This window comes from Ahaetulla prasina, chromosome 3 (genome assembly GCF_028640845.1).
Source record: "Ahaetulla prasina isolate Xishuangbanna chromosome 3, ASM2864084v1, whole genome shotgun sequence".
Classification (NCBI taxonomy): Eukaryota; Metazoa; Chordata; class Lepidosauria; order Squamata; family Colubridae; genus Ahaetulla; species Ahaetulla prasina.
This window is the reverse complement of record NC_080541.1, coordinates 155,752,110-155,778,053: the sequence shown is the minus strand read 5'-3', so window position 1 is coordinate 155,778,053 and position 25,944 is coordinate 155,752,110. Positions and strand designations below refer to the sequence as shown.

The following is a 25,944-nucleotide window of genomic DNA, read 5'->3' as shown; positions in this document are numbered from 1 at the left end:
TACAGTATTTTTTTCCCATGCAATTTAAACTCTGACAAAAGAGGTCTAATTTTCATTAACAAAAAATCCAATAGAAATGTTAACAATATTTATCTTGGTAAACAAATCAGGTGGCTCATTATCCTGGAAATAATTATACATTTGCCATCTAAGCTATAGCATTTTGCTCCGGCTTCCTCAGAGTCTTAAAGAGAACATTAATAATAACAATCCAGATGGGCTACTTCCTCTCCATTCCCACTACAGGACCATGTGATTCTTGAAGGAACATTTCTGATGGTCAATAGTTAATAGAAAGAAAGACCAGGAGGAGATTATAGCACATTTTTAGACTAAGCAATCTTATATTAAAATGGTATAAGCATTTGCGAGTTGCTGCTCTTAAAACCAATGAACCAATATTGCTATCAGACTTCTGATTTTTTGGCTAACATATCATTCTTCTTACAACAGGAACAATAGCAATAACACTTGGACTTATATTCTGCTTCATAGTGCATTTACAGCCCTGTCTAAATGGCTTATAAATGTCAACATATTGCCCCCAACAATCTGGGTCCTCATTTTACCCACTTCAGAAGGATGGAAGGCTGAGTCAACCTTGAGACAGTGAGATTCGATCTGCTGAATTGCAGCTAGCAGTCAGCTGGTGAGACGATCACCAATACAATATATATATATATATTGTACTATGGGACTATGAAACCCTGTTGGATATGAATAGACTTTAGCTTTTTGTCAAATTCCAGCGTTAGCTACTTGCATAAAAATAATAGCACTTTTCTAACAACGAAAGAGTTCTGTAATGGGAGACCTCCTCGATGACTTCTTGAGATGGATTGTGTTGATTAAAAAAAAAGCCTGTATAAATAATGGACCAAAAATAAAATATAATCCTGAGAGCTGTTATGCAGGGGAATTGAGGGCAAGATCAGCAAATAATTAATTTGCTGCACTGTGTCCAGAGTGTTTTTAAAGTAATGCAATAATAACTTGACATTAATATTACATTACTGGTATAATCCTTTGGTTGCAAGGTGACTCGAACGATAGGATAAATCGCCATAACTAGGAGTTTCCATTCAGTAAGAAAGTGAAGAGTTAGCGAAAGAAATGCAAAGGTAGGACTAAAAAAAGAAATAAAAACCACAAGGAAAAATATAAAGTCCCTCCATAAAGAAAAACAACAACATCAAAGACATATAAAGAAAGGCTTTTGTTGCTCATATCTTTGAGCTTCACTACCTGGTTGCATTTCCAATTCAGCTTGGACTAGAAAAAGATTGAGAACTATTTTTATGTAACTTGTTTCTTTACCCCAAATACCGGTTATAGGGCACCTATTCGGCCAGCGGCTGTTGTTCCTTGACATCACCAGTGTTTTGCTGTGAATATCCCCAGCCCTCCCCACCATCCGTGAGATTTGAGAGTCTTTGAAATTACAAGATAGAATGGTGGAGGAGGTAAAATTACTATGACAACACTCCAGTTCTTGTTAACATAGATTTGATTTATTGTTATATAGATGCTCTGGCATTTGGAAAACAGCAACATTCTCTTTGATATTCTTAATTGAAAGGATTTATTTAATCCAATAAGCAGATTTGCACTTACATCTAGGCATACATGTTCATCTCTCATTTATTCAGTCCTCTAAATTTGTTTCTGACTGAAGCCTACCAGAGAAATTCTGCATTTCTGGAAAGCCTCTTATTTGTAGGTTTTGTGTGCATTTAAACTCTTTGAAATTAGTCTTCCAAGGATCCTACTGGCCTGAAGAGGTCTTGCTGGAAGCAAACGTTGTTATATACAATGCAGTTTTTACATATACATGCAACATATACAGAACTGCAGTCAGAAGGAGGCACATCTGTAACTACATATGGCATTTGGCTTAGGCACCATGCCCTGGAATGACCAGTTTAAATTCCACTAGCATATGTTAAAGCTCATCTGGGCTGGGAAGGTCCAATGCATACTTTGGACAGTATCAAATTAGTCCTGCCTAATGAGATTCAGTTGTTTGATAAAAACCAACATTACTTTGGCAAAGGAATTGGGATGCCTTCTTCATTTCAGCAAAACATCGCATTGTCTCCATCGTCTGATTCAATTCATTAAAGCAAACTTAAATCAATTCGCACAGGCTGAATTACAAGGCTATGCTCCTGTTCGTAACAGGTTGACTTAGATCAGGGGTGTCAAACTGGCGGCCCGCAGGGTGGATGCTTCATGCACAGGCCACGCCCACCCCAGCTCCACAAAGGGAAAAAAACATCATGAAACATCATGTGACAGCAGCATGACACTGTGAGTTTGACACCCATGACTTAGATTCTACAGTACTTTGGAGTTTTGGTAACTGGTGCAACTGTTTCATCACCCATCTTACAATTGTCACAACTGAGAGATCCTGAGCCAGTGGTGGGATTCAGCCAGTTCGCACCACTTTGGGAGAACCGGTTGTTAACTTTCTGAGCAGTTTGGTGGACTGGTTGTTTGGAAGAAATCATTAGGGCAGAGAACCGGTTGTTAAATTATTTGAACCCCACCACTGTCCTGAGCTAATAGAAGTCTGAAGCCTGCCATCTAAACTTTCAGGTAGCAAAATTGCTGTATGTCTTCCCCTTACGATCAGAACTAAAGAACTGCACACACTGCTATTTTCTTAACTTAGCTCCTTTCAAGGCAGGACACAATATTTTGACCGAGGTAAAATCTTTTTTAAACACTCTAATGGGTTGTAGTCTCTTTAAATAGCAATAAGTGAAATTATTTCATTTCCAAGCATTAGATATGAAATGAAGAGTCAATCTGCCAATAACAACAACAAAAAGCTTTTCACCTTGGATTCACTTTTCCCTCTTTCAAGCTTTAGCTGTTTGCCCTAAAGAGTCCTGGGTGCCTTTAGAAGCCTTATTTGTTACATAATAAACCAGTCTGTCTTGTACAGATATGCAGTTTTTGTACACAATATAGCATGCCTGAGTGCACATTTAAGTACAATACCTATACCGGAGAGAAAATAATTGATTTAAGAGAGATGACAGCTCAGTAGCTCATTTCATACTTTCACAATATAGCAATTTTTCGAAAGCCTCTCGTTTTCTGCTTCCTTCCACAGTGCTGCTCATCCTGGCTTTCCATCAATTTACCTCAAGCATCTAAAACAGCAAGGGACATTTCTGAACAGCCTGGAGTATTCATCCTGGATCTGAAATGAAAATATACCATGAGCACCTTGGCTTACTAACAGGTAAATATGTATGTTTTAAGCATCTTCTACTAAATGTAGCTTATTCTGTTAGAAGGGCTTTAGGTAATTTGGCCCCAGAGGGAATTAGAAAAGACGCTGATGAGATTTTGACAATGTAAGTTGTAGGACATTACATAAAAAAATTTCAGTCCGGAATCAAATGACTATAGTTAGTGAACCTCTTTAATTATTTGATAGGATTACTGCTGTATAATTTGAAATGCCTTCTGAAATCCCAGGCCTGTGTTATATAAATCAGATTTCAAAGTCTTAATACATGAGTGTGAATTATGCATGTGCATGAATTATTTTATTCAAGCAGGATGGCAATTCTTGACTCACTTTTAAGTATGGGGCACCAAACTAAATCAGACTCCAGCATTACTATAATGGATTTAATTTGTGCATTTCCAACTCTCTCTAGTTCTGATTATATTTTTCTTTAGCTCTTATTCAAATCTGAATCAGTTATTTAAGGCCTGCATGGTATTGCTGTGGAGAACAGCTATTTGTTTATTTATTTATTCAAAAACTTTCCAAATGATTTCTGGGGAGACTATTATGTTTGCAAGAAATTATTAGTCACTTGATCCCAAACATGTTGTGGATTCTCCATATCTGTTCTACATTCCTGGCAATTCCTGGTGAAGATTTTTTGTTGTTGAAATTATCAATTTGGAAACTTAATTTTACAGCCTTGCTTAATATTTTTTTTTGAAGTACTGTATGAAACAGTAAGGCATAATTCCTTCTTTCTTTAAACTATTACCCTTTTCCCTTTGTGCAAATAAACAAAAAACAATCTTCCTCATCATTCTATCAGTAAGTTAGTCAATCAATCAATCAATTTGGTCCTTGTTACTCTGTTATGTGCCCCTATCTCATGAATGTAAAATTGAAATGTAAAATTTGTTGCTATCGGTTATGTGGGCGTGGCTTGGTGGTGGTGGTGTAATGTGACTGGGTGGGCATGGCCAACTTTTTTTTTTAACTTTTAAAAGCATTTTTTTCTACAACCTCTTTGGCTGAAGAGGTTGTAAAAAAATGCTTTTAAACGCCTCTGATGATCAGGCAACTCAGCTGAGATCACCAGAGGAGCCTTTTAAAAGCACTTTTTTTACAACCTCTTCGGCCGAAAAAAATGCTTTTAAAAGGTTCTGACGATTCCAGCTGAGCCACGCAATCATCAGAGACTTTTTTAAAACTTTTAATAGCATTTTTTTTTGGCCAAAGAAAAAATGCTTTTAAAAGTTTTAAAAAAAATCTCTGATGATTGCGTGGCTCAACTGGGCATGGGGGTGGGCAGGGATTTTTGCTACCGGTTCTCCGAACCATTTGCCACCATCGCTACCGGATAGAGCAATCCGGTCCGAACTGGGAGCATTTCACCCTGCCCTATCTTTCTATAAAATGGAGGTGGACACCTAAATCCTGTATGCCTATAACAAGTTCAGAGAAGTGGTGTTATTTTGACAAGGGGCCAAAAACAAAGGACTCTTTCATAAGTCCTCCTAACAGAGGCAGCAGTTGCCTTAACTATTTCAGAAAGATACAAATATATAAGGATGTCTTCCCAAAACTTTTGCTCTTCACTGCAAAGGTACCCTACAGACTTGTCTGTTTCAGTCTTCATGTGTGCTTTCTACTTTCTGTTAACAGAATACTTGATGATATACTTGATCAACTTTGGTGTCTCATCTGAGATAAGTTGTGTTCAGTAATTTTTCCACCTGTCAAGGGAAGGGAAGTGGGGATAAAGGGACTCTTTAGACTACATCACCTTATGAGAAAACGATTCAACAAGTCTTTGGAAGACTGGACAGTCTTCAAGAATGTCTCACCTGGATTGGTGAGGGGAAACAAGATGATTGCTAAAGAGATGTTCCAATCCTGTTTCCTTTTGTTTGTGAGAGTATAGGGAAAGAAGCAGGAGGGGGACTGATTCTTAGAGCCTCTCAGATAGAAACCATGGAATTGGAAAATTGGCAGCATCAGACCTACTATCTTATTCTCCTCCCACGTCTTTTCTTGACATGAGTGGCAGGAAAAATGGTGGGAGAAACGGCACTTTTGGTGCCACTTTTCCAATCCAAAGAAGTAATGATTGCTTAGGATTAGAAAACTGACAGCAGAAGACTTGCTCAGACTTGTCCTTGCCTGTGTTGCTAATAGTGATGGTGGTGGGATACAGGAGTTTGAACGTAGTAACAAACATGTAGAAATGGAACTGACACAGAATGTATGATTGTAATTTACTACATTGATATTTTCATATGTATAAATAAATAGAATCATATGTATAGATAGTAAATTGAAATAAGGGAGAAAAATGGATATATAAGAAATGAATACTGATATGGAAATGTTGTAAAGAAGAAAATGGTAAAAAAAATTTTTTTAAAAAATTGTTCAATAAAAAATATTTTTTTAAAAATAGTGACGGGGGAGAAGTAGAGAGGCAAGAGGGAAAGAGCTGCTCTGATGCCATGTAACTAATTTCTAGAATGGTCATTTAATGACAGTTCAACACCATGGGGTTGTCACTTGCCAGTAATTGTAAAAAACTAAAACTTGGCAACTCCAAATCTCAACCAGCAAATACTCAGTCTTACATGTTGGAAAAAAGAACCCTAACATCAAGTACAAACTTAATGGACATTACCTAACTGACGACCCCCACCCTGTCAAAGATCTTGGAGTTCTCATATCAAATGACCTTAATGCCAAAGCCCACTGCAACTACATAGCAAAAAAGGCCCTAAGAGTTGTAAACCTAATTTTACGCAGCTTCTTTTCCAAAAACTCTACACTACTAACTAGAGCATACAAAACATTTGCCAGACCTATTCTTGAATACAGCTCATCCGTCTGGAACCCATACCACATCTCTGACATAAATACAATAGAACGAGTCCAGAAATATTTCACTAGAAGAGTTCTTCACTCCGAAAACAACAAAATACCTTATACCAACAGACTTGAAATCCTGGGATTAGAAAATTTACAACTCTGTCAACTTCAACATGACCTGTGTTTAACACACAAAATCATCTATTGCAATATCCTTCCTATAAAAGACTACTTCAGCTTCAATCGCAATATTACAAGAGCAAAAAATAGATTTAAGCTAAATGTCAACCGCTTCAAACTTGATTGCAGAAAATATGGCTTCTGTAACAGAGTTGTTAATGCTTGGAACTCATTACCTGACTCCATAGTCTCTACTCAAAATCCCAAAATCTTCAACCAAAAACTGTCTACTATTGACCTCACCCCATTCCTAAAAGGACTATAAGGGGCGTGCATAAGAGCACAATAGTGCCTACCGTTCCTGTCCTATTGTTCCCTTCATTATATCAAATTAATATAGTTGATGCATATTTTTTTACTTATATATTTTCTTCAAGACATGTTGTTTTATCTATGACAATTGTTTGTGTATAGTGTTGTGGCAAAAGAAATAAAAAAAAGAGGCTTTTCCCACTTTTTTTCTTTCTCCTTCATTTTTCTTGTGCCAAGACAGAAAAGGAATATCACAAAATAAACCAGGGTACTGTCTTAACATCTTACCAACTATAGGCTGTAACTCAACATGTGCAGTCTGGATATACATTAGTTTTTCCAAAAAGAGATTGAGGTAACTGAGTCTGCTTAACCTTCAGAAAAGATGCTTGAGTGGATATGCTAGCACTTTTCAAGTATCTCTATCATAGATTGCAAATTATGGAATAAGGGCCTTAAGTAACAGATGGGCAGACTTAGATTGAATGTTAGGCAAAACTTTCTATAAGCAAGAGCAGTTTGATAATCAAGCAGTTACTTATGAATGTGACAGGATATATATATATATATATATATATATATATATATATATATATATATATATATATATATATATATATATATATATATATATATATATATATATATATATATATATATATATAGGTCTTTAGTTGTTCGGGTTTTCTCCGTGTAAAATTGGAAGTGTCTTGGCGGCGTGCAGTGCAAGTCATCATTAAAGCTTCAGTTTGTGCTTCTGGGAGCAATGTGTGATCGCAGCTATTTCTTCCTTTAACTGCTAGTGGGGTTTGAACTGATTGGGTGGGAGCTTGGCTGTGCTCTGATTGGCTGGGGGTTTTTCTGTTCTCAGATTGGCTGGGGCTGTGTCCTGTGTTGGTGGGGGCTTGGTTGTGCTCAGTCTAATCTGTGCTGCAGGGGGATTTGAGCTGGTGAGCTGCACTGCTGCTGTTTGGCTTCGTGTTCGTGGTCGTGCTACATCTTCGTAGTGGGTGTCAGTCTGCTGCATGTATGGATTGGAGGGGTTTGAAGTGGCTAATGTTGCAGCTGCGGTCTGGCTTCTGGTCCTTGGTCGTGCTTCCTGATCAGTGTGGGTTTGGGTGTGCTTTCTGGGTGGATGTGTGGTGGTGACATCCTGTGTGGACCTCGTGAGTGTGGGTAAGAATAAGTGCACGCATTGAAGAACACAAGAACTCATTCAAAAAAGAGGAACCAACTTCTTCCCTGGTCCAACACTTTAAAGTCACAGGACACGATATTGACTTTAAAAAGACCAGAACTATCGCCAAAACTGAACACTTTAACAACAGAATAATCAGAGAAGCCATCGAGATAGAAAAACGCCCACACAGCATGAACAAACGAGATGATACCTCCCGCCTACCAGCCATTTGGAAACCTGCCCTTATTGACAAACGTGTCCCTAACACGAGGAATGACACCAGACCCACACTCACGAGGTCCACACAGGATGTCACCACCACATCCACCCAGAAAGCACACCCAAACCCACACTGATCAGGAAGCACGACCAAGGACCAGAAGCCAGACCGCAGCTGCAACATTAGCCACTTCAAACCCCTCCAATCCATACATGCAGCAGACTGACACCCACTACGAAGATGTAGCACGACCACGAACACGAGCCAAACAGCAGCAGTGCAGCTCACCAGCTCAAATCCCCCTGCAGCACAGATTAGACTGAGCACAACCAAGCCCCCACCAACACAGGACACACCCCCAGCCCATCCGAGCACCGAAAAAACCCCAGCCAATCAGAGCACAGCCAAGCTCCCACCCAATCAGTTCAACCCCCACTAGCAGTTAAAAGGAAGAAACAGCTGCGATCACACATTGCTCCCAGAAGCACGAAGCTGAAGCCTGAAGATGACGAATGAGACTTCGTCGAAACGTCGCCAAGACACTTCCAATTTTACACGGCAGAAAACCCGAACAACCAAAGACCTATATACAAACACCCGTGAAAACCTCAGAAAACAAATATATATATATATATATATAATGGGTTTTGTACAGGTATCAGAGGAACTTTTGGGCTGTTTCTCAGTTTCAGCCTCAGTGATAGTGCTTAGTTTGTTCAAAACACAGACTTATCTCTTATCCTGAAACGATTTTGCTTTCACGATGCTAAGGAAGTTTAAATTGTTGCAGGGTCAACATATTGACTCCCAAAAAGCTCACAGATCTGTTCCTGAGATATATATATATATATATATATATATATATGGGATATTTTAATTTAGATTACTGCGCTGAGCAGATCATCCTGCATAAGATGTTGAAAACTGTATAAATGATGAAATATCTTAAACATAATTATCAGCATTGCTCTGTAGAGGGTGGGACAGTGCAGTGCAGACATCAGAGAAGTTTTCTTTACTAGTTTGGTTTGCAGTTTGAGTACCAAGACTACTACTTGGAAAATGCAAGCAGTAGTTTCAGAGAAGGTTCTTTTACTGAGTCTGGGGCTTGGGTCATTAATCATCCAATCAAACTTTCCAAGAACCAATTTTATTCAAGCTCTTCTGAAACAGCTCTGACTTTCAGGTAGCTGCTATTTACAGGAAGGAAGGAAAGAAAAAAGGAAGGAAGGAAGGAAGGAAGGAAGGAAGGAAGGAAGGAAGGAAGGAAGGAAGGAAAGAAGGGAGGGAAGGAAGGAGGGAATAAGGAAAGGAGGGAGGGAGGGAGATGAAGGAAGACAGGGAGTGACTGACTAAGTAAGTAAGTAAGTAATATATTGACAGGAGGGAGGAAGGAGAAATATATTGACAGAACAACAAGAAAGGAGAAAGGGAGGACGGAATGAAGGATGACAGGAAGGAGAAGAACATTTTAAGGATAATTTTGTATAAATGCACTTCATGGTTTATTTACACATATTTTTTTTAAAAAAACTCCTTACTTTTCGTGACAGCACACAAAGAAATATAAAGATGAACAGTCCCTGAAATGCATTGAAAATTGTGAAAAGATATGCCGTGGCCACTGATCCCTGGATGTTAGGCAAAACTTTCTATAAGCAAGAGCAGTTTGATAATCAAGCAGTTACTTATGAATGTGACAGGATATATATATATATATATATATATATATATATATATATATATATATATATATATATATATATATATATATATATATATATATATATATATATATATATATATATATATATATATATATGGTCTTTTGTTAGGGTTTCTCCGTAAAATTGGAAGTGTCTTGGCGGCGTTTGAGAAAATCATCATCTCAGGCTTCCTCTGAAGCAATTGCTCCCAGCGATTGCTCCCAGAAGCACGGTTGAAGCCTGAAGATGACGAATGAGACTTTAAAACGTCGCCAAGACACTTCCAATTTTATGCGGAGAAAACCCGAATAACCAAAGACCTACATACAAACACCCGTGAAAACCTCAGAAAACAAATATATATATATATATATATATATATATATGGGATATTTAATTTAGATTACTGCGCTGAGCAGATCATCCTGCATAAGATGTTGAAAACTGTATAAATGATGAAATATCTTAAACATAATTATCAGCATTGCTCTGTAGGGGGTGGGACAGTGCAGTGCAGACATCAGAGAAGTTTTCTTTACTAGTTTGGTTTGCAGTTTGAGTACCAAGACTACTACTTGGAAAATGCAAGCAGTAGTTTCAGAGAAGGTTCTTTTACTGAGTCTGGGGCTTGGGTCATTAATCATCCAATCAAACTTTCCAAGAACCAATTTTATTCAAGCTCTTCTGAAACAGCTCTGACTTTCAGGTAGCTGCTATTTACAGGAAGGAAGGAAAGAAAAAAGGAAGGAAGGAAGGAAGGAAGGAAGGAAGGAAGGAAGGAAGGAAGGAAGGAAGGAAAGAAGGGAGGGAAGGAAGGAGGGAATAAGGAAAGGAGGGAGGGAGGGAGATGAAGGAAGACAGGGAGTGACTGACTAAGTAAGTAAGTAAGTAAGTAATATATTGACAGGGAGGGAGGGAAGGGAGAAATATATTGACAGAACAACAAGAAAGGAGAAAGGGAGGGACGGAATGAAGGATGACAGGAAGGAGAAGAACATTTTAAGGATAATTTTGTATAAATGCACTTCATGGTTTATTTACACATATTTTTTTTAAAAAAACTCCTTACTTTTCGTGACAGCACACAAAGAAATATAAAGATGAACAGTCCCTGAAATGCATTGAAAATTGTGAAAAGATATGCCGTGGCCACTGATCCCTGGATGACATGGAGCACGCCAAAAATCCACGTAGCCCCCAGGAGAAAAAGGAGAGAAAGTGCCCCTCGTGCACAGGATCTAGGGAGAAGGGAAAGGAGAGCTGTTAGCCTTGCTTTTCTTTCCAGTTCCTTCCCTTAAATGTGAGTCACTGACAAACCCTTGCGTTCTGCAGTGCAGTGTCATGGTTTCTGCTTTTGGGTGTGCTGCAGAACCATATGATTTGATTTTAAATCTACTGTTGGTGCAATTCCCAAGGTAAAACATATGTCTGTTATGAAGTATACCCTAAGAAACCTTGGGAAAAAGAAATGTATGGAGTGCTCTGAGGTCAGCCTATGTGCCAGGTATCAGAGGAACTTTTGGGCTGTTTCTCAGTTTCAGCCTCAGAGATAGTGTAGTTTGTTCAAAACACAGACTTATCTCATTTGAAAAACTTAATGTATCTTAGAAATATTGATACAACAAGAAAGGAGAAAGTGCCCCTCGTGCACAGGATCTAGGGAGAAGGGAAAGGAGAGCTGTTAGCCTTGCTTTTCTTTCCAGTTCCTTCCCTTAAATGTGAGTCACTGACAAACCCTTGCGTTCTGCAGTGCAGTGTCATGGTTTCTGCTTTTGGGTGTGCTGCAGAACCATATGATTTGATTTTAAATCTACTGTTGGTGCAATTCCCCAAGGTAAAACATATGTCTGTTATGAAGTATACCCCCTAAGAAACCTTGGGAAAAAAGAAATGTATGGAGTGCTCTGAGGTCAGCCTATGTGCCAGGTATCAGAGGGAACTTTTGGGCTGTTTCTCAGTTTCAGCCTCAGAGATAGTGCTTAGTTTGTTCAAAACACAGACTTATCTCTTATCCTGAAACGATTTTGCTTTCACGATGCTAAGGAAGTTTAAATTGTTGCAGGGTCAAGATATTGACTCCCAAAAAAGCTCACAGATCTGTTCCCTGAGATTGTTTCTCTCTTCACGTTAACACATTCTAATATAAGCTTCTCCAGCGTTGGTCATGAGCTATGGCAAATTACACAGTGTGCTCTTGCAAATGGACTCAGTCATTAATTTTCTGTTTCATTTGCAGCTCACTGGTTTTGAACTAATATTGCTTGGTAGCAATTTAAAACATGCTGCCAAATAATTCTTTCAAAGTTGACTTTTACCTTATATTTTCATAGCAGCTAACTTCTGGCTTCAACATGGCTGTTTGACGAAATACTTTATAGATAATTACTCCAAATGCCATCCAATTCACCTTGAGAAATATAGATTGACGTTTTAGTTTAGAAAAAGCTTTTCCAGCGCAAATGCTTTTCAAGGTCTCTATAAATCAGTTTTTAAAAACTCCTTACTTTTCGTGACAGCACACAAAGAAATATAAAGATGAACAGTCCCTGAAATGCATTGAAAATTGTGAAAAGATATGCCGTGGCCACTGATCCCTGGATGACATGGAGCACGCCAAATATCAAAAGCCCTACCGAGATTTTAGAACAGGAGAGTTAAAGATATGTTGGTCTCTTCTTACTAAAGAGTTTCATATCTGGATTCTTATGCAATATGAACCAACTTCTTCCTGGTCCAACACTTTAAAGTCACAGGACACGATATTGACTTTAAAAGACCAGAACTATCGCCAAAACTGAACACTTTAACAACAGAATAATCAGAGAAGCCATCGAGATAGAAAACACAGCATGAACAAACGAGATGATACCTCCCGCCTACCAGCCATTTGGAAACCTGCCCTTATTGACAAACGTGTCCCTAACACGAGGAATGACACCAGACCCACACTCACGAGGTCCACACAGGATGTCACCACCACACATCCACCCAGAAAGCAGACCCAAACCCACACTGATCAGGAAGCACGACCAAGGACCAGAAGCCAGACCGCAGCTGCAACATTAGCCATTTCAAGCCCCTCCAATCCATACATGCAGCAGACTGACACCCACTATGAAGATGTAGCACGACCACGAACACGAAGCCAAACAGCAGCAGTGCAGCTCACCAGCTCAAATCCCCTGCAGCACAGATTAGACTGAGCACAACCAAGCCCCCACCAACACAGGACACACCCCAGCCAATCAGAGCACAGAAAACCCCATCCAATCAGAGCACAGCCAAGCTCCCACCCAATCAGTTCAAACCCCACTAGCAGTTAAAAGGAAGAAATAGCTGCGATCACACATTGCTCCCAGAAGCACGGTTGAAGCCTGAAGATGACGAATGAGACTTCGTCGAAACGTCGCCAAGACACTTCCAATTTTACACGGAGAAAACCCGAACAACCAAAGACCTATATACAAACACCCGTGAAAACCTCAGAAAACAAATATATATATATATATATATATATGGGATATTTAATTTAGATTACTGCGCTGAGCAGATCATCCTGCATAAGATGTTGAAAACTGTATAAATGATGAAATATCTTAAACATAATTATCAGCATTGCTCCCAAAAGCTCACAGATCTGTTCCTGAGATATATATATATATATATATATATGGGATATTTTAATTTAGATTACTGCGCTGAGCAGATCATCCTGCATAAGATGTTGAAAACTGTATAAATGATGAAATATCTTAAACATAATTATCAGCATTGCTCTGTAGGGGGTGGGACAGTGCAGTGCAGACATCAGAGAAGTTTTCTTTACTAGTTTGGTTTGCAGTTTGAGTACCAAGACTACTACTTGGAAAATGCAAGCAGTAGTTTCAGAGAAGGTTCTTTTACTGAGTCTGGGGCTTGGGTCATTAATCATCCAATCAAACTTTCCAAGAACCAATTTTATTCAAGCTCTTCTGAAACAGCTCTGACTTTCAGGTAGCTGCTATTTACAGGAAGGAAGGAAGGAAAAAAGGAAGGAAGGAAGGAAGGAAGGAAGGAAGGAAGGAAGGAAAGAAGGGAGGGAAGGAAGGAGGGAATAAGGAAAGGAGGGAGGGAGGGAGATGAAGGAAGACAGGGAGTGACTGACTAAGTAAGTAAGTAAGTAAGTAATATATTGACAGGGAGGGAGGGAAGGGAGAAATATATTGACAGAACAACAAGAAAGGAGAAAGGGAGGGACGGAATGAAGGATGACAGGAAGGAGAAGAACATTTTAAGGATAATTTTGTATAAATGCACTTCATGGTTTATTTACACATATTTTTTTAAAAAAAACTCCTTACTTTTCGTGACAGCACACAAAGAAATATAAAGATGAACAGTCCCTGAAATGCATTGAAAATTGTGAAAAGGTATGCCGTGGCCACTGATCCCTGGATGACATGGAGCACGCCAAAAATCCACGTAGCCCCCAGGAGAAAAAGGAGAGAAAGTGCCCCTCGTGCACAGGATCTAGGGAGAAGGGAAAGGAGAGCTGTTAGCCTTGCTTTTCTTTCCAGTTCCTTCCCTTAAATGTGAGTCACTGACAAACCCTTGCATTCTGCAGTGCAGTGTCATGGTTTCTGCTTTTGGGTGTGCTGCAGTGCCGTGGCTGGAATAAAGTTCCTATTTTGTTTTCTGAGCAGTCACCAACAAAAGTGGAAACAGTGATGGCTTTTAAACACTGGCTGTCTTAATCTTCAAATCTGTTTTCTCTAGTGTGCTGCAGAACCATATGATTTGATTTTAAATCTACTGTTGGTGCAATTCCCCAAGGTAAAACATATGTCTGTTATGAAGTATACCCCCTAAGAAACCTTGGGAAAAAAGAAATGTATGGAGTGCTCTGAGGTCAGCCTATGTGCCAGGTATCAGAGGGAACTTTTGGGCTGTTTCTCAGTTTCAGCCTCAGAGATAGTGCTTAGTTTGTTCAAAACACAGACTTATCTCTTATCCTGAAACGATTTTGCTTTCACGATGCTAAGGAAGTTTAAATTGTTGCAGGGTCAAGATATTGACTCCCAAAAAAGCTCACAGATCTGTTCCCTGAGATTGTTTCTCTCTTCTTACGTTAACACATTCTAATATAAGCTTCTCCAGCGTTGGTCATGAGCTATGGCAAATTACACAGTGTGCTCTTGCAAATGGACTCAGTCATTAATTTTCTGTTTCATTTGCAGCTCACTGGTTTTGAACTTCCTTTGCCGAAAGTTGTTTTTCTCTCTGTCTCTCTCTCTTACTCTCTCATTCTCTTTGTCTCTCTTTCTCTCTCTCTCTGTCTCTGTCTCCCCATCCCTCTCTCTTTCCCTCGTCCCCCTCAAGATGACGAATGAGACTTCGTCGAAACGTCGCCAAGACACTTCCAATTTTATGCGGGAGAAAACCCGAATAACCAAAGACCTACATACAAACACCTGCGAAAACCTCAGAAAACATATATATATATATATATATATATATATATATGGGATATTTTAATTTAGATTACTGCGCTGAGCAGATCATCCTGCATAAGATGTTGAAAACTGTATAAATGATGAAATATCTTAAACATAATTATCAGCATTGCTCTGTAGAGGGTGGGACAGTGCAGTGCAGACATCAGAGAAGTTTTCTTTACTAGTTTGGTTTGCAGTTTGAGTACCAAGACTACTACTTGGAAAATGCAAGCAGTAGTTTCAGAGAAGGTTCTTTTACTGAGTCTGGGGCTTGGGTCATTAATCATCCAATCAAACTTTCCAAGAACCAATTTTATTCAAGCTCTTCTGAAACAGCTCTGACTTTCAGGTAGCTGCTATTTACAGGAAGGAAGGAAGGAAGGAAGGAAGGAAGGAAGGAAGGAAGGAAGGAAGGAAGGAAGGAAGGAAGGAAGGAAGGAAGGAAGGAAGGAAGGAAGGAAGGAAGGAAGGAAGGAAGGAAGGAAGGAAGGAAGGAAGGAAGGAAGGAAGGAAGGAAGGAAGGAAGGAAGGAAGGAAAGGAGGGAGGAAGGAGAAATATATTGACAGAACAACAAGAAATAATGTTTTTGCAAATGTCTCGGTATTTTGTGATGTCAGGAGATCTTTTTGTTTCACTCTTATTTTCTTCCCAAAATAAATCTACCCTTATAAAGGATAAAATATCAATATTCCTTTGTAATATTCTGTGGAATTTAGGCATTGGTCAGCGAAATAAATACTTTAATGCAATACAGTGAGGATGTCCTTTCTTATTACATTAAGAAACTGAAAATACTTCAAAGAGTTGTTGTTAGCTAAAACTAATATTGCTTGGTAGCAATTTAAAACATGCTGCCAAATAATTCTTTCAAAGTTGACTTTTACCTTATATTTTCATAGCAGCTAACTTCTGGCTTCAACATGGCTGTTTGACGAAATACTTTATAGATAATTACTCCAAATGCCATCCAATTCACCTTGAGAAATATAGATTGACGTTTTAGTTTAGAAAAAAAGCTTTTCCAGGATGTATTTACACTTTTTTCATATAGAAAACAACTAAATAAGTCCATTTGATGTATTCTTAAAAAAGAAAAACCACTTTATAAAACAGCAGTAAGTCCTGCACTTGTACAAATCAGAATTATAATTCTTTTTTTTAATCTCAGCTTTATCAGTTTCCTTACAATTGAAAATAGGAAAAGGAAACATACAAAACTAATTAGTGTAGTACATAGAAATTATATTTATAATTAACTAAACCTTACAAGGTAGTAAATGGCATGAATAGTGGAAAAATAAAGTAAAACTGCAAAAACAAAGCAAAACTGAACCTGAAAACATCATACTTTATCAACTTTTGCATAGTACTGAAAACAGTATTTACATTTTTTATTTAAAATATGTCATTTATTAGGAATATTTATTTTCTTACATAATAATGATCAAATATGTATAACCACCTTAGGTGCTGAAAATATCACAATACTTATATTGTAATTGGGATGAAGCTCTTGCCAAAATTTCAAGGGAGTCAAGTAATGAATCAAACTTAGCATATACCATATACTCGACCGAATATAAGCCGAGGTACCTAATTTTACCACAAAAAACTGGGAAAAACTATTGACTCGAGTATAAGCCTAGGGTGGGAAATGAGGCAGCTACTGGTCAATGTAAAAAATAAAGATAGAGCCAAGTAAAATAACATGAATATTTATTTGAGCGAAAAACAATAAAAGTGCAAAGGGGTCCCCAAAAGAATATGGTATCAAAAATACAGTATCTTTAAAAGTAACAGCAACCAAGCTAACGAGCTAAAATCCCTCAAAACTGGAGTTCTCCTCCTCATCATCTGTTTGTCCAAACAGAGCTTCAGCTACTTCAGCTTCTGTGATGTTATCCGCATATACGTTGTCGTCATCACTGAGTTCACAGTCGTCATCATCACTGCTGTCACTCTCATACAATGCGCTGTCTTCACTGCCATCCATAGCATTACTAATGCCACATTTCTTGAAGGCACGTTGCACCATGTCCTCTGGAATATCTTCCCATGCATCACGAACCCACTGTGCTATTAGTTCTATGTCTGGCTTTCTCAGATTTCCAACTTTTGTCAGGCGAGCTTGACCAGATGTCATCCATTCATGCCACATCCTTCGCACACGGTCCTTGAAAGGTTTATTTAAACTGACATCTAGGGGCTGCAATACAGATGTAAGCCCACCTGGAATAACGGCCAAAGTGACTTGAGATGACTTTGCCAATTTTTTTATGTCATCAGATGTGTGGGCTCTGAACATATCCCAAACTAACAGTGATGGTTTTTCTTTTCCTGTGGTTCTTAGTAACATTGTTTTGTCTCCCAAACTTGCCACGTTTCTGTTGCTTGGAAGATCAAAGGTCGTAGGCGTTTCATCCATATTTCCAATATCTTGAAGGTCATAGTTATGGATCCTTCTTTGTTTTATGATGAATGAATGGAATGACATCACTTTTTCATATAGAAAACAACTAAATAAGTCCATTTGATGTATTCTTAAAAAGAAAAACCACTTTATAAAACAGCAGTAAGTCCTGCACTTGTACAAATCAGAATTATAATTCTTTTTTAATCTCAGCTTTATCAGTTTCCTTACAATTGAAAATAGGAAAAGGAAACATACAAAACTAATTAGTGTAGTACATAGAAATTATATTTATAATTAACTAAACCTTACAAGGTAGTAAATGGCATGAATAGTGGAAAAATAAAGTAAAACTGCAAAAACAAAGCAAAACTCAAAAGAACCTGAAAGGGAAAACATCATACTTTATCAACTTTGCATAGTACTGAAAACAGTATTTACATTTTTATTTAAAATATGTCATTTATTAGGAATATTTATTTTCTTACATAATAATGATCAAATATGTATAACCACCTTAGGTGCTGAAAATATCAATATTCTTTTGTAATATTCTGTGGAATTTAGGCATTGGTCAGCGAAATAAATACTTTAATGCAATACAGTGAGGATGTCCTTTCTTATTACATTAAGAAACTGAAAATACTTCAAAGAGTTGTTGTTAGCTAAAACTAATATTGCTTGGTAGCAATTTAAAACATGCTGCCAAATAATTCTTTCAAAGTTGACTTTTACCTTATATTTTCATAGCAGCTAACTTCTGGCTTCAACATGGCTGTTTGACGAAATACTTTATAGATAATTACTCCAAATGCCATCCAATTCACCTTGAGAAATATAGATTGACGTTTTAGTTTAGAAAAAAAGCTTTTCCAGGATGTATTTACACTTTTTCATCAAGGTCTTTTGGCAGCTTCTGTGATGTTATCCGCATATACGTTGTCGTCATCACTGAGTTCACAGTCGTCATCATCACTGCTGTCACTCTCATACAATGCGCTGTCTTCACTGCCATCCATAGCATTACTAATGCCACATTTCTTGAAGGCTCGTTGCACCATCTCCTCTGGAATATCTTCCCATGCATCACGAACCCACTGTGCTATTAGTTCTATGTCTGGCTTTCTCAGATTTCCTACTTTTGTCCAGCGAGCTTGACCAGATGTCATCCATTCATGCCACATCCTTCGCACACGGTCCTTGAAAGGTTTATTTAAACTGACATCTGGGGGCTGCAATACAGCTGTAAGCCCACCTGGAACAACGGCCAAAATGACTTGAGATGACTTTGCCAATTTTTTTATGTCATCAGATGTGTGGGCTTTGAACATATCCCAAATAAACAGTGATGGTTTTTCATTTCCTGTGGTTCTTAGTAAAATTGTTTTGTCTCCCAAACTTGCCACGTTTCTGTTGCTTGGAAGATCAAAGGTCATAGGCGTTTCATCCATATTTCCAATATCTTGAAGGTCATAGTTATGGATCCTTCTTTGTTTTATGATGAATGAATGGAATGACATCACTTTTTCATATAGAAAACAACTAAATAAGTCCATTTGATGTATTCTTAAAAAGAAAAACCACTTTATAAAACAGCAGTAAGTCCTGCACTTGTACAAATCAGAATTATAATTCTTTTTTTTAATCTCAGCTTTATCAGTTTCCTTACAATTGAAAATAGGAAAAGGAAACATACAAAACTAATTAGTGTAGTACATAGAAATTATATTTATAATTAACTAAACCTTACAAGGTAGTAAATGGCATGAATAGTGGAAAAATAAAGTAAAACTGCAAAAACAAAGCAAAACTCCAAAAGAACCTGAAAGGGAAAACATCATACTTTATCAACTTTGCATAGTACTGAAAACAGTATTTACATTTTTTATTTAAAATATGTCATTTATTAGGAATATTTATTTTCTTACATAATAATGATCAAATATGTATAACCACCTTAGGTGCTGAAAATATCACAATACTTATATTGTAATTGGGATGAAGCTCTTGCCAAAATTTCAAGGGAGTCAAGTAATGAATCAAACTGGGTTCCTAATAGCATATACCATTATATGCTAATTTAAAGTATATACCAAAACTGGGAAAAACTATTGACTCGAGTATAAGCCTAGGGTGGGAAATGAGGCAGCTACTGGTCAATGTAAAAAATAAAGATAGAGCCAAGTAAAATAACATGAATATTTATTTGAACGAAAAACAATAAAAGTGCAAAAGGGGGTCCCCAAAAAGAATATGGTATCAAAAATACAGTATCTTTAAAAGTAACAGCAACCAAGCTAACGAGAGCTAAAATCCCTCAAAACTGGAGTTCTCCTCCTCATCATCTGTTTGTCCAAACAGAGCTTCAGCTACTTCAGCTTCTGTGATGTTATCCGCATATACGTTGTCGTCATCACTGAGTTCACAGTCGTCATCATCACTGCTGTCACTCTCATACAATGCGCTGTCTTCACTGCCATCCATAGCATTACTAATGCCACATTTCTTGAAGGCACGTTGCACCATGTCCTCTGGAATATCTTCCCATGCATCACGAACCCACTGTGCTATTAGTTCTATGTCTGGCTTTCTCAGATTTCCAACTTTTGTCAGGCGAGCTTGACCAGATGTCATCCATTCATGCCACATCCTTCGCACACGGTCCTTGAAAGGTTTATTTAAACTGACATCTAGGGGCTGCAATACAGATGTAAGCCCACCTGGAATAACGGCCAAAGTGACTTGAGATGACTTTGCCAATTTTTTTATGTCATCAGATGTGTGGGCTCTGAACATATCCCAAACTAACAGTGATGGTTTTTTCTTTAAGGCTGCTCCTGGTCGTCCGTTCCAAATTTCTTCCAGCCATTTTTTTGTTCCATCTTCATCCATCCAGCCTTTAACATGTGCACGCACTGTAATTCGTGGTGGGAATTTTACCTTTTTAGGCAAGGTCTTTCTTTTAAAAATAATAACAGGCCTCAGCTTGGTTCCATTAGCCAAACATGACAGAACGACTGTGAAATGGTTTTTTTCATTTCCTGTGGTTCTTAGTAAAATTGTTTTGTCTCCCAAACTTGCCACGTTTCTGTTGCTTGGAAGATCAAAGGTCATAGGCGTTTCATCCATATTTCCAATATCTTGAAGGTCATAGTTATGGATCCTTCTTTGTTTTATGATGAATGAATGGAATGACATCACTTTTTCATATAGAAAACAACTAAATAAGTCCATTTGATGTATTCTTAAAAAGAAAAACCACTTTATAAAACAGCAGTAAGTCCTGCACTTGTACAAATCAGAATTATAATTCTTTTTTTAATCTCTGCTTTATCAGTTTCCTTACAATTGAAAATAGGAAAAGGAAACATACAAAACTAATTAGTGTAGTACATAAAAATTATATTTATAATTAACTAAACCTTACAAGGTAGTAAATGGCATGAATAGTGGAAAAATAAAGTAAAACTGCAAAAACAAAGCAAAACTCCAAAAGAACCTGAAAGGGAAAACATCATACTTTATCAACTTTGCATAGTACTGAAAACAGTATTTACATTTTTTATTTAAAATATGTCATTTATTAGGAATATTTATTTTCTTACATAATAATGATCAAATATGTATAACCACCTTAGGTGCTGAAAATATCACAATACTTATATTGTAATTGGGATGAAGCTCTTGCCAAAATTTCAAGGGAGTCAAGTAATGAATCAAACTGGGTTCCTAATAGCATATACCATTATATGCTAATTTAAAGTATATACCAAAATCTGGGAAAAACTATTGACACGAGTATAAGCCTAGGGTGGGAAATGAGGCAGCTACTGGTCAATGTAAAAAATAAAGATAGAGCCAAGTAAAATAACATGAATATTTATTTGAACGAAAAACAATAAAAGTGCAAAAGGGGGTCCCCAAAAAGAATATGGTATCAAAAATACAGTATCTTTAAAAGTAACAGCAACCAAGCTAACGAGAGCTAAAATCCCTCAAAACTGGAGTTCTCCTCCTCATCATCTGTTTGTCCAAACAGAGCTTCAGCTACTTCAGCTTCTGTGATGTTATCCGCATATACGTTGTCGTCATCACTGAGTTCACAGTCGTCATCATCACTGCTGTCACTCTCATACAATGCGCTGTCTTCACTGCCATCCATAGCATTACTAATGCCACATTTCTTGAAGGCACGTTGCACCATGTCCTCTGGAATATCTTCCCATGCATCACGAACCCACTGTGCTATTAGTTCTATGTCTGGCTTTCTCAGATTTCCAACTTTTGTCAGACGAGCTTGACCAGATGTCATCCATTCATGCCACATCCTTCGCACACGGTCCTTGAAAGGTTTATTTAAACTGACATCTAGGGGCTGCAATACAGATGTAAGCCCACCTGGAATAACGGCCAAAGTGACTTGAGATGACTTTGCCAATTTTTTTATGTCATCAGATGTGTGGGCTCTGAACATATCCCAAACTAACAGTGATGGTTTTTTCTTTAAGGCTGCTCCTGGTCGTCCGTTCCAAATTTCTTCCAGCCATTTTTTTGTTCCATCTTCATCCATCCAGCCTTTAACATGTGCACGCACTGTAATTCGTGGTGGGAATTTTACCTTTTTAGGCAAGGTCTTTCTTTTAAAAATAATAACAGGCCTCAGCTTGGTTCCATTAGCCAAACATGACAGAACGACTGTGAAATGGTTTTTTTCATTTCCTGTGGTTCTTAGTAAAATTGTTTTGTCTCCCAAACTTGCCACGTTTCTGTTGCTTGGAAGATCAAAGGTCATAGGCGTTTCATCCATATTTCCAATATCTTGAAGGTCATAGTTATGGATCCTTCTTTGTTTTATGATGAATGAATGGAATGACATCACTTTTTCATCAAGGTCTTTTGGCAGCTTCTGTGCAATCTTTGTTCTTTGCCGCAAACATAGGCCAAACCTATTCATGAAGCGGGTACACCATCCTGCTGATGCAACAAATTTTTCAGTGCCTGGTACTTTAAATTTTTCTTCTTTAGCCATTTGAAGGGCATGTGTTTAATTCCCATCGTGTTACACAGTAACCATTTTGACGACACTCCATAACCCATTTATGCAATTCAGTCTCTAGAGCCCCATATGAACTCGTTAAACCACGTCGAGCTTTTTTTGCCTTTGGAAGCTTTTCCAAGTCAGCTTTCATTTTCCGCCACTCCCTTACTTGTTTTTCGTCAACACAAAATTCCCTACTTGCAATACTGTTATTGCTTTCTTCTGCTCTTGACACAACCTTAAGTTTGAAAGCAACCCATTATGACCTGCGTTTTTGTTTTGATGGTCCAGGATTAGAAGTACCGGTACCAATATTGGGATCCATTTCTAACAGGAAAAAAAAAATTATTACGACGTCAACTGCCATCAGGAAACCATCACCCCCAGAAAGCTGTCCAAAGAGACCAGTGGACCGGCAAGCTATCTTTTCCAAAGGCGAAAAGAGGGCGAGTGAGAGGAGGCGAGAGTGACAAACGCCAAGGGGCGAGAGGAGGCGAGAGTGACAACGCCTCCGCCCCTCCGCCTCCGAGGCGAGAGGAGGCGAGGAGGCGAGGAGGAGGCGAGGAGGAGGCGAGTGACAACGCCTCCGCCTCCGAGGCGAGAGGAAGACGAGTGAGAGGAGGGCGAGAGTGACAAACGCCAATGGGCGAGAGGAGGGCGAGAGTGACAAACGCCCCCTCCGCCCCCTCCGAGGGCGAGAGGAGGACGAGTGAGAGGAGGCGAGTGACAAACGCCAAGGGGCGAGAGGAGGCGAGTGACAACGCCTCCGCCCCTCCGAGGCGAGAGGAGGAGGCGAGAGGAGGCGAGAGTGACAACGCCCCTCCGCCCCTCCGCCCCCTCCGCCATCAAAAAGCGGCGGAAGAAAACGCCGGAGGCCAGCCGCCGCCCCAAAACGAGCCGGCCGAGCTGGCAAAGCATGCCGGCAGCATTTGGGCTCGTCCTGCCGGCCCAGCTGTTCCCGAGGGCAAAAAACCCTCTCCCTGGGTCGGCAGGAGATCCGTTCAACCAGGAAGGGGGGGCATATTACTTAGGTAGTCAGTACATTAGGCAGTGGACAGTACGTATGGGCAACACAACTATCAAGTAAAATAAAAATACCTGTAATATAGCACGTTTTAATTTTTTACTTTTCCCTTCCTCGTGGCTCAATCTGCTGAATTAACAGGGGCTGTGCTGCTGCGGGCTCGAGGGGGAGGGCCAACTCAGCTCACATGGCGGGCTGCAACAAGGGGAGCCGGGACTACAACTAACTCTGCAAGGGTAGACTCGAGTATAAGCCAAGGGACCGCTTTTCAGCACAAAAAACGTGCTGAAAAACTCGGCTTATACTTGAGTATATACGGTATTTAATATAATTTTTATTCTAATATAATTGCATTACTGACATTAGCAAATAAGTCAAGTGATATAGTTTAAAATCAGGAAAATAGAAACCACTATAATGAAATAGAATGGTAATTCAATGTGTTTTCTAAAGCAGTCTTTAAATGTTTTATAAATGAATTGGTAAGGTTAATTGAAGAGCAGAAATTCATCCTAAATTTAAGTATAAAATGCAAATATTTATCTTGGGTTTTAATCCAAACCAAATTAGACAAAGAACAACCTAAAATATTTTGCATCTCCCTTATTGCCAGAAATAGAACACTATAACAGGATGTATTTATAGAAACTTTGCGTACAGAATATAGAAGTATATGAGGATATCGCAATAAGCTTACATTAAAAGATTCTGTGTTGATCTGTGTTAGTCTGTGTTAATCTGTGTTAATCTACCTTTCTTTTCATCAAACAATGTAGTAAAAGAAACAGAAAAACAAACTAATATTGCTTGGTAGCAATTTAAAACATGCTGCCAAATAATTCTTTCAAAGTTGACTTTACCTTATATTTTCATAGCAGCTAACTTCTGGCTTCAACATGGCTGTTTGACGAAATACTTTATAGATAATTACTCCAAATGCCATCCAATTCACCTTGAGAAATATAGATTGACGTTTTAGTTTAGAAAAAAAGCTTTTCCAGGATGTATTTACACTTTTTTCATATAGAAAACAACTAAATAAGTCCATTTGATGTATTCTTAAAAAAGAAAAACCACTTTATAAAACAGCAGTAAGTCCTGCACTTGTACAAATCAGAATTATAATTCTTTTTTTTAATCTCAGCTTTATCAGTTTCCTTACAATTGAAAATAGGAAAAGGAAACATACAAAACTAATTAGTGTAGTACATAGAAATTATATTTATAATTAACTAAACCTTACAAGGTAGTAAATGGCATGAATAGTGGAAAAATAAAGTAAAACTGCAAAAAAACAAAGCAAAACTCCAAAAAGAACCTGAAAGGGGAAAACATCATACTTTATCAACTTTTGCATAGTACTGAAAACAGTATTTACATTTTTTATTTAAAATATGTCATTTATTAGGAATATTTATTTTCTTACATAATAATGATCAAATATGTATAACCACCTTAGGTGTTGAAAATATCACAATACTTATATTGTAATTGGGATGAAGCTCTTGCCAAAATTTCAAGGGAGTCAAGTAATGAATCAAACTGGGTTCCTAATAGCATATATTTAATATAATTTTTATTCTAATATAATTGCATTACTGACATTAGCAAATAAGTCAAGTGATATAGTTTAAAATCAGGAAAATAGAAACCACTATAATGAAATAGAATGGTAATTCAATGTGTTTTCTAAAGCAGTCTTTAAATGTTTTATAAATGAATTGGTAAGGTTAATTGAAGAGCAGAAATTCATCCTAAATTTAAGTATAAAATGCAAATATTTATCTTGGGTTTTAATCCAAACCAAATTAGACAAAGAACAACCTAAAATATTTTGCATCTCCCTTATTGCCAGAAATAGAACACTATAACAGGATGTATTTATAGAAACTTTGCGTACAGAATATAGAAGTATATGAGGATATCGCAATAAGCTTACATTAAAAGATTCTGTGTTGATCTGTGTTAGTCTGTGTTAATCTGTGTTAATCTACCTTTCTTTTCATCAAACAATGTAGTAAAAGAAACAGAAAAACAAACGAATATTGTTTCTTTAAGTTTGAAAATATTGAAAATTACCAGGAGTAATTGGTTAGAAACATTATATTTGTTTCACTAACAACTAGTAAAAGAGAAATATAAAACTTCATCATACAGTAAAAAACAGTATCTCATATCAGACATATGGGATAACAGTATCATATACAGAAAGAACGTCTTCTCTAACAATAATACTTGGGCTATTCTGCACCTATTCCTATCAAATAAATTGCCTGAAAATGAGGTTACATTAGCTTCTCCCTATGAAGTCACAATAGCTATTTCCAGTTATAGGAAAGGTAAAGAATGAACT

General features: G+C 37.9%; 1 protein-coding gene across 1 annotated transcript in view; it reads right to left on the bottom strand.

Moving 5' to 3' along the window:
- Window positions 1-1,489: 1,489 nt before the first annotated feature.
- The window catches only part of ADGRL4 (adhesion G protein-coupled receptor L4), a 147,621-nt gene continuing 123,166 nt past the window's right edge, over window positions 1,490-25,944 (bottom strand). Inside the window, exons 14-16 of the mRNA XM_058176285.1 lie at window positions 24,452-24,543; window positions 13,985-14,153; window positions 1,490-3,214 (exon numbers count right to left, since the gene is read on the bottom strand). Of these exons, the coding sequence (XP_058032268.1) occupies window positions 3,152-3,214; window positions 13,985-14,153; window positions 24,452-24,543 (324 nt within the window). The 3' untranslated portion in view covers window positions 1,490-3,151. The remainder of the gene's footprint in view (window positions 3,215-13,984; window positions 14,154-24,451; window positions 24,544-25,944) is intronic.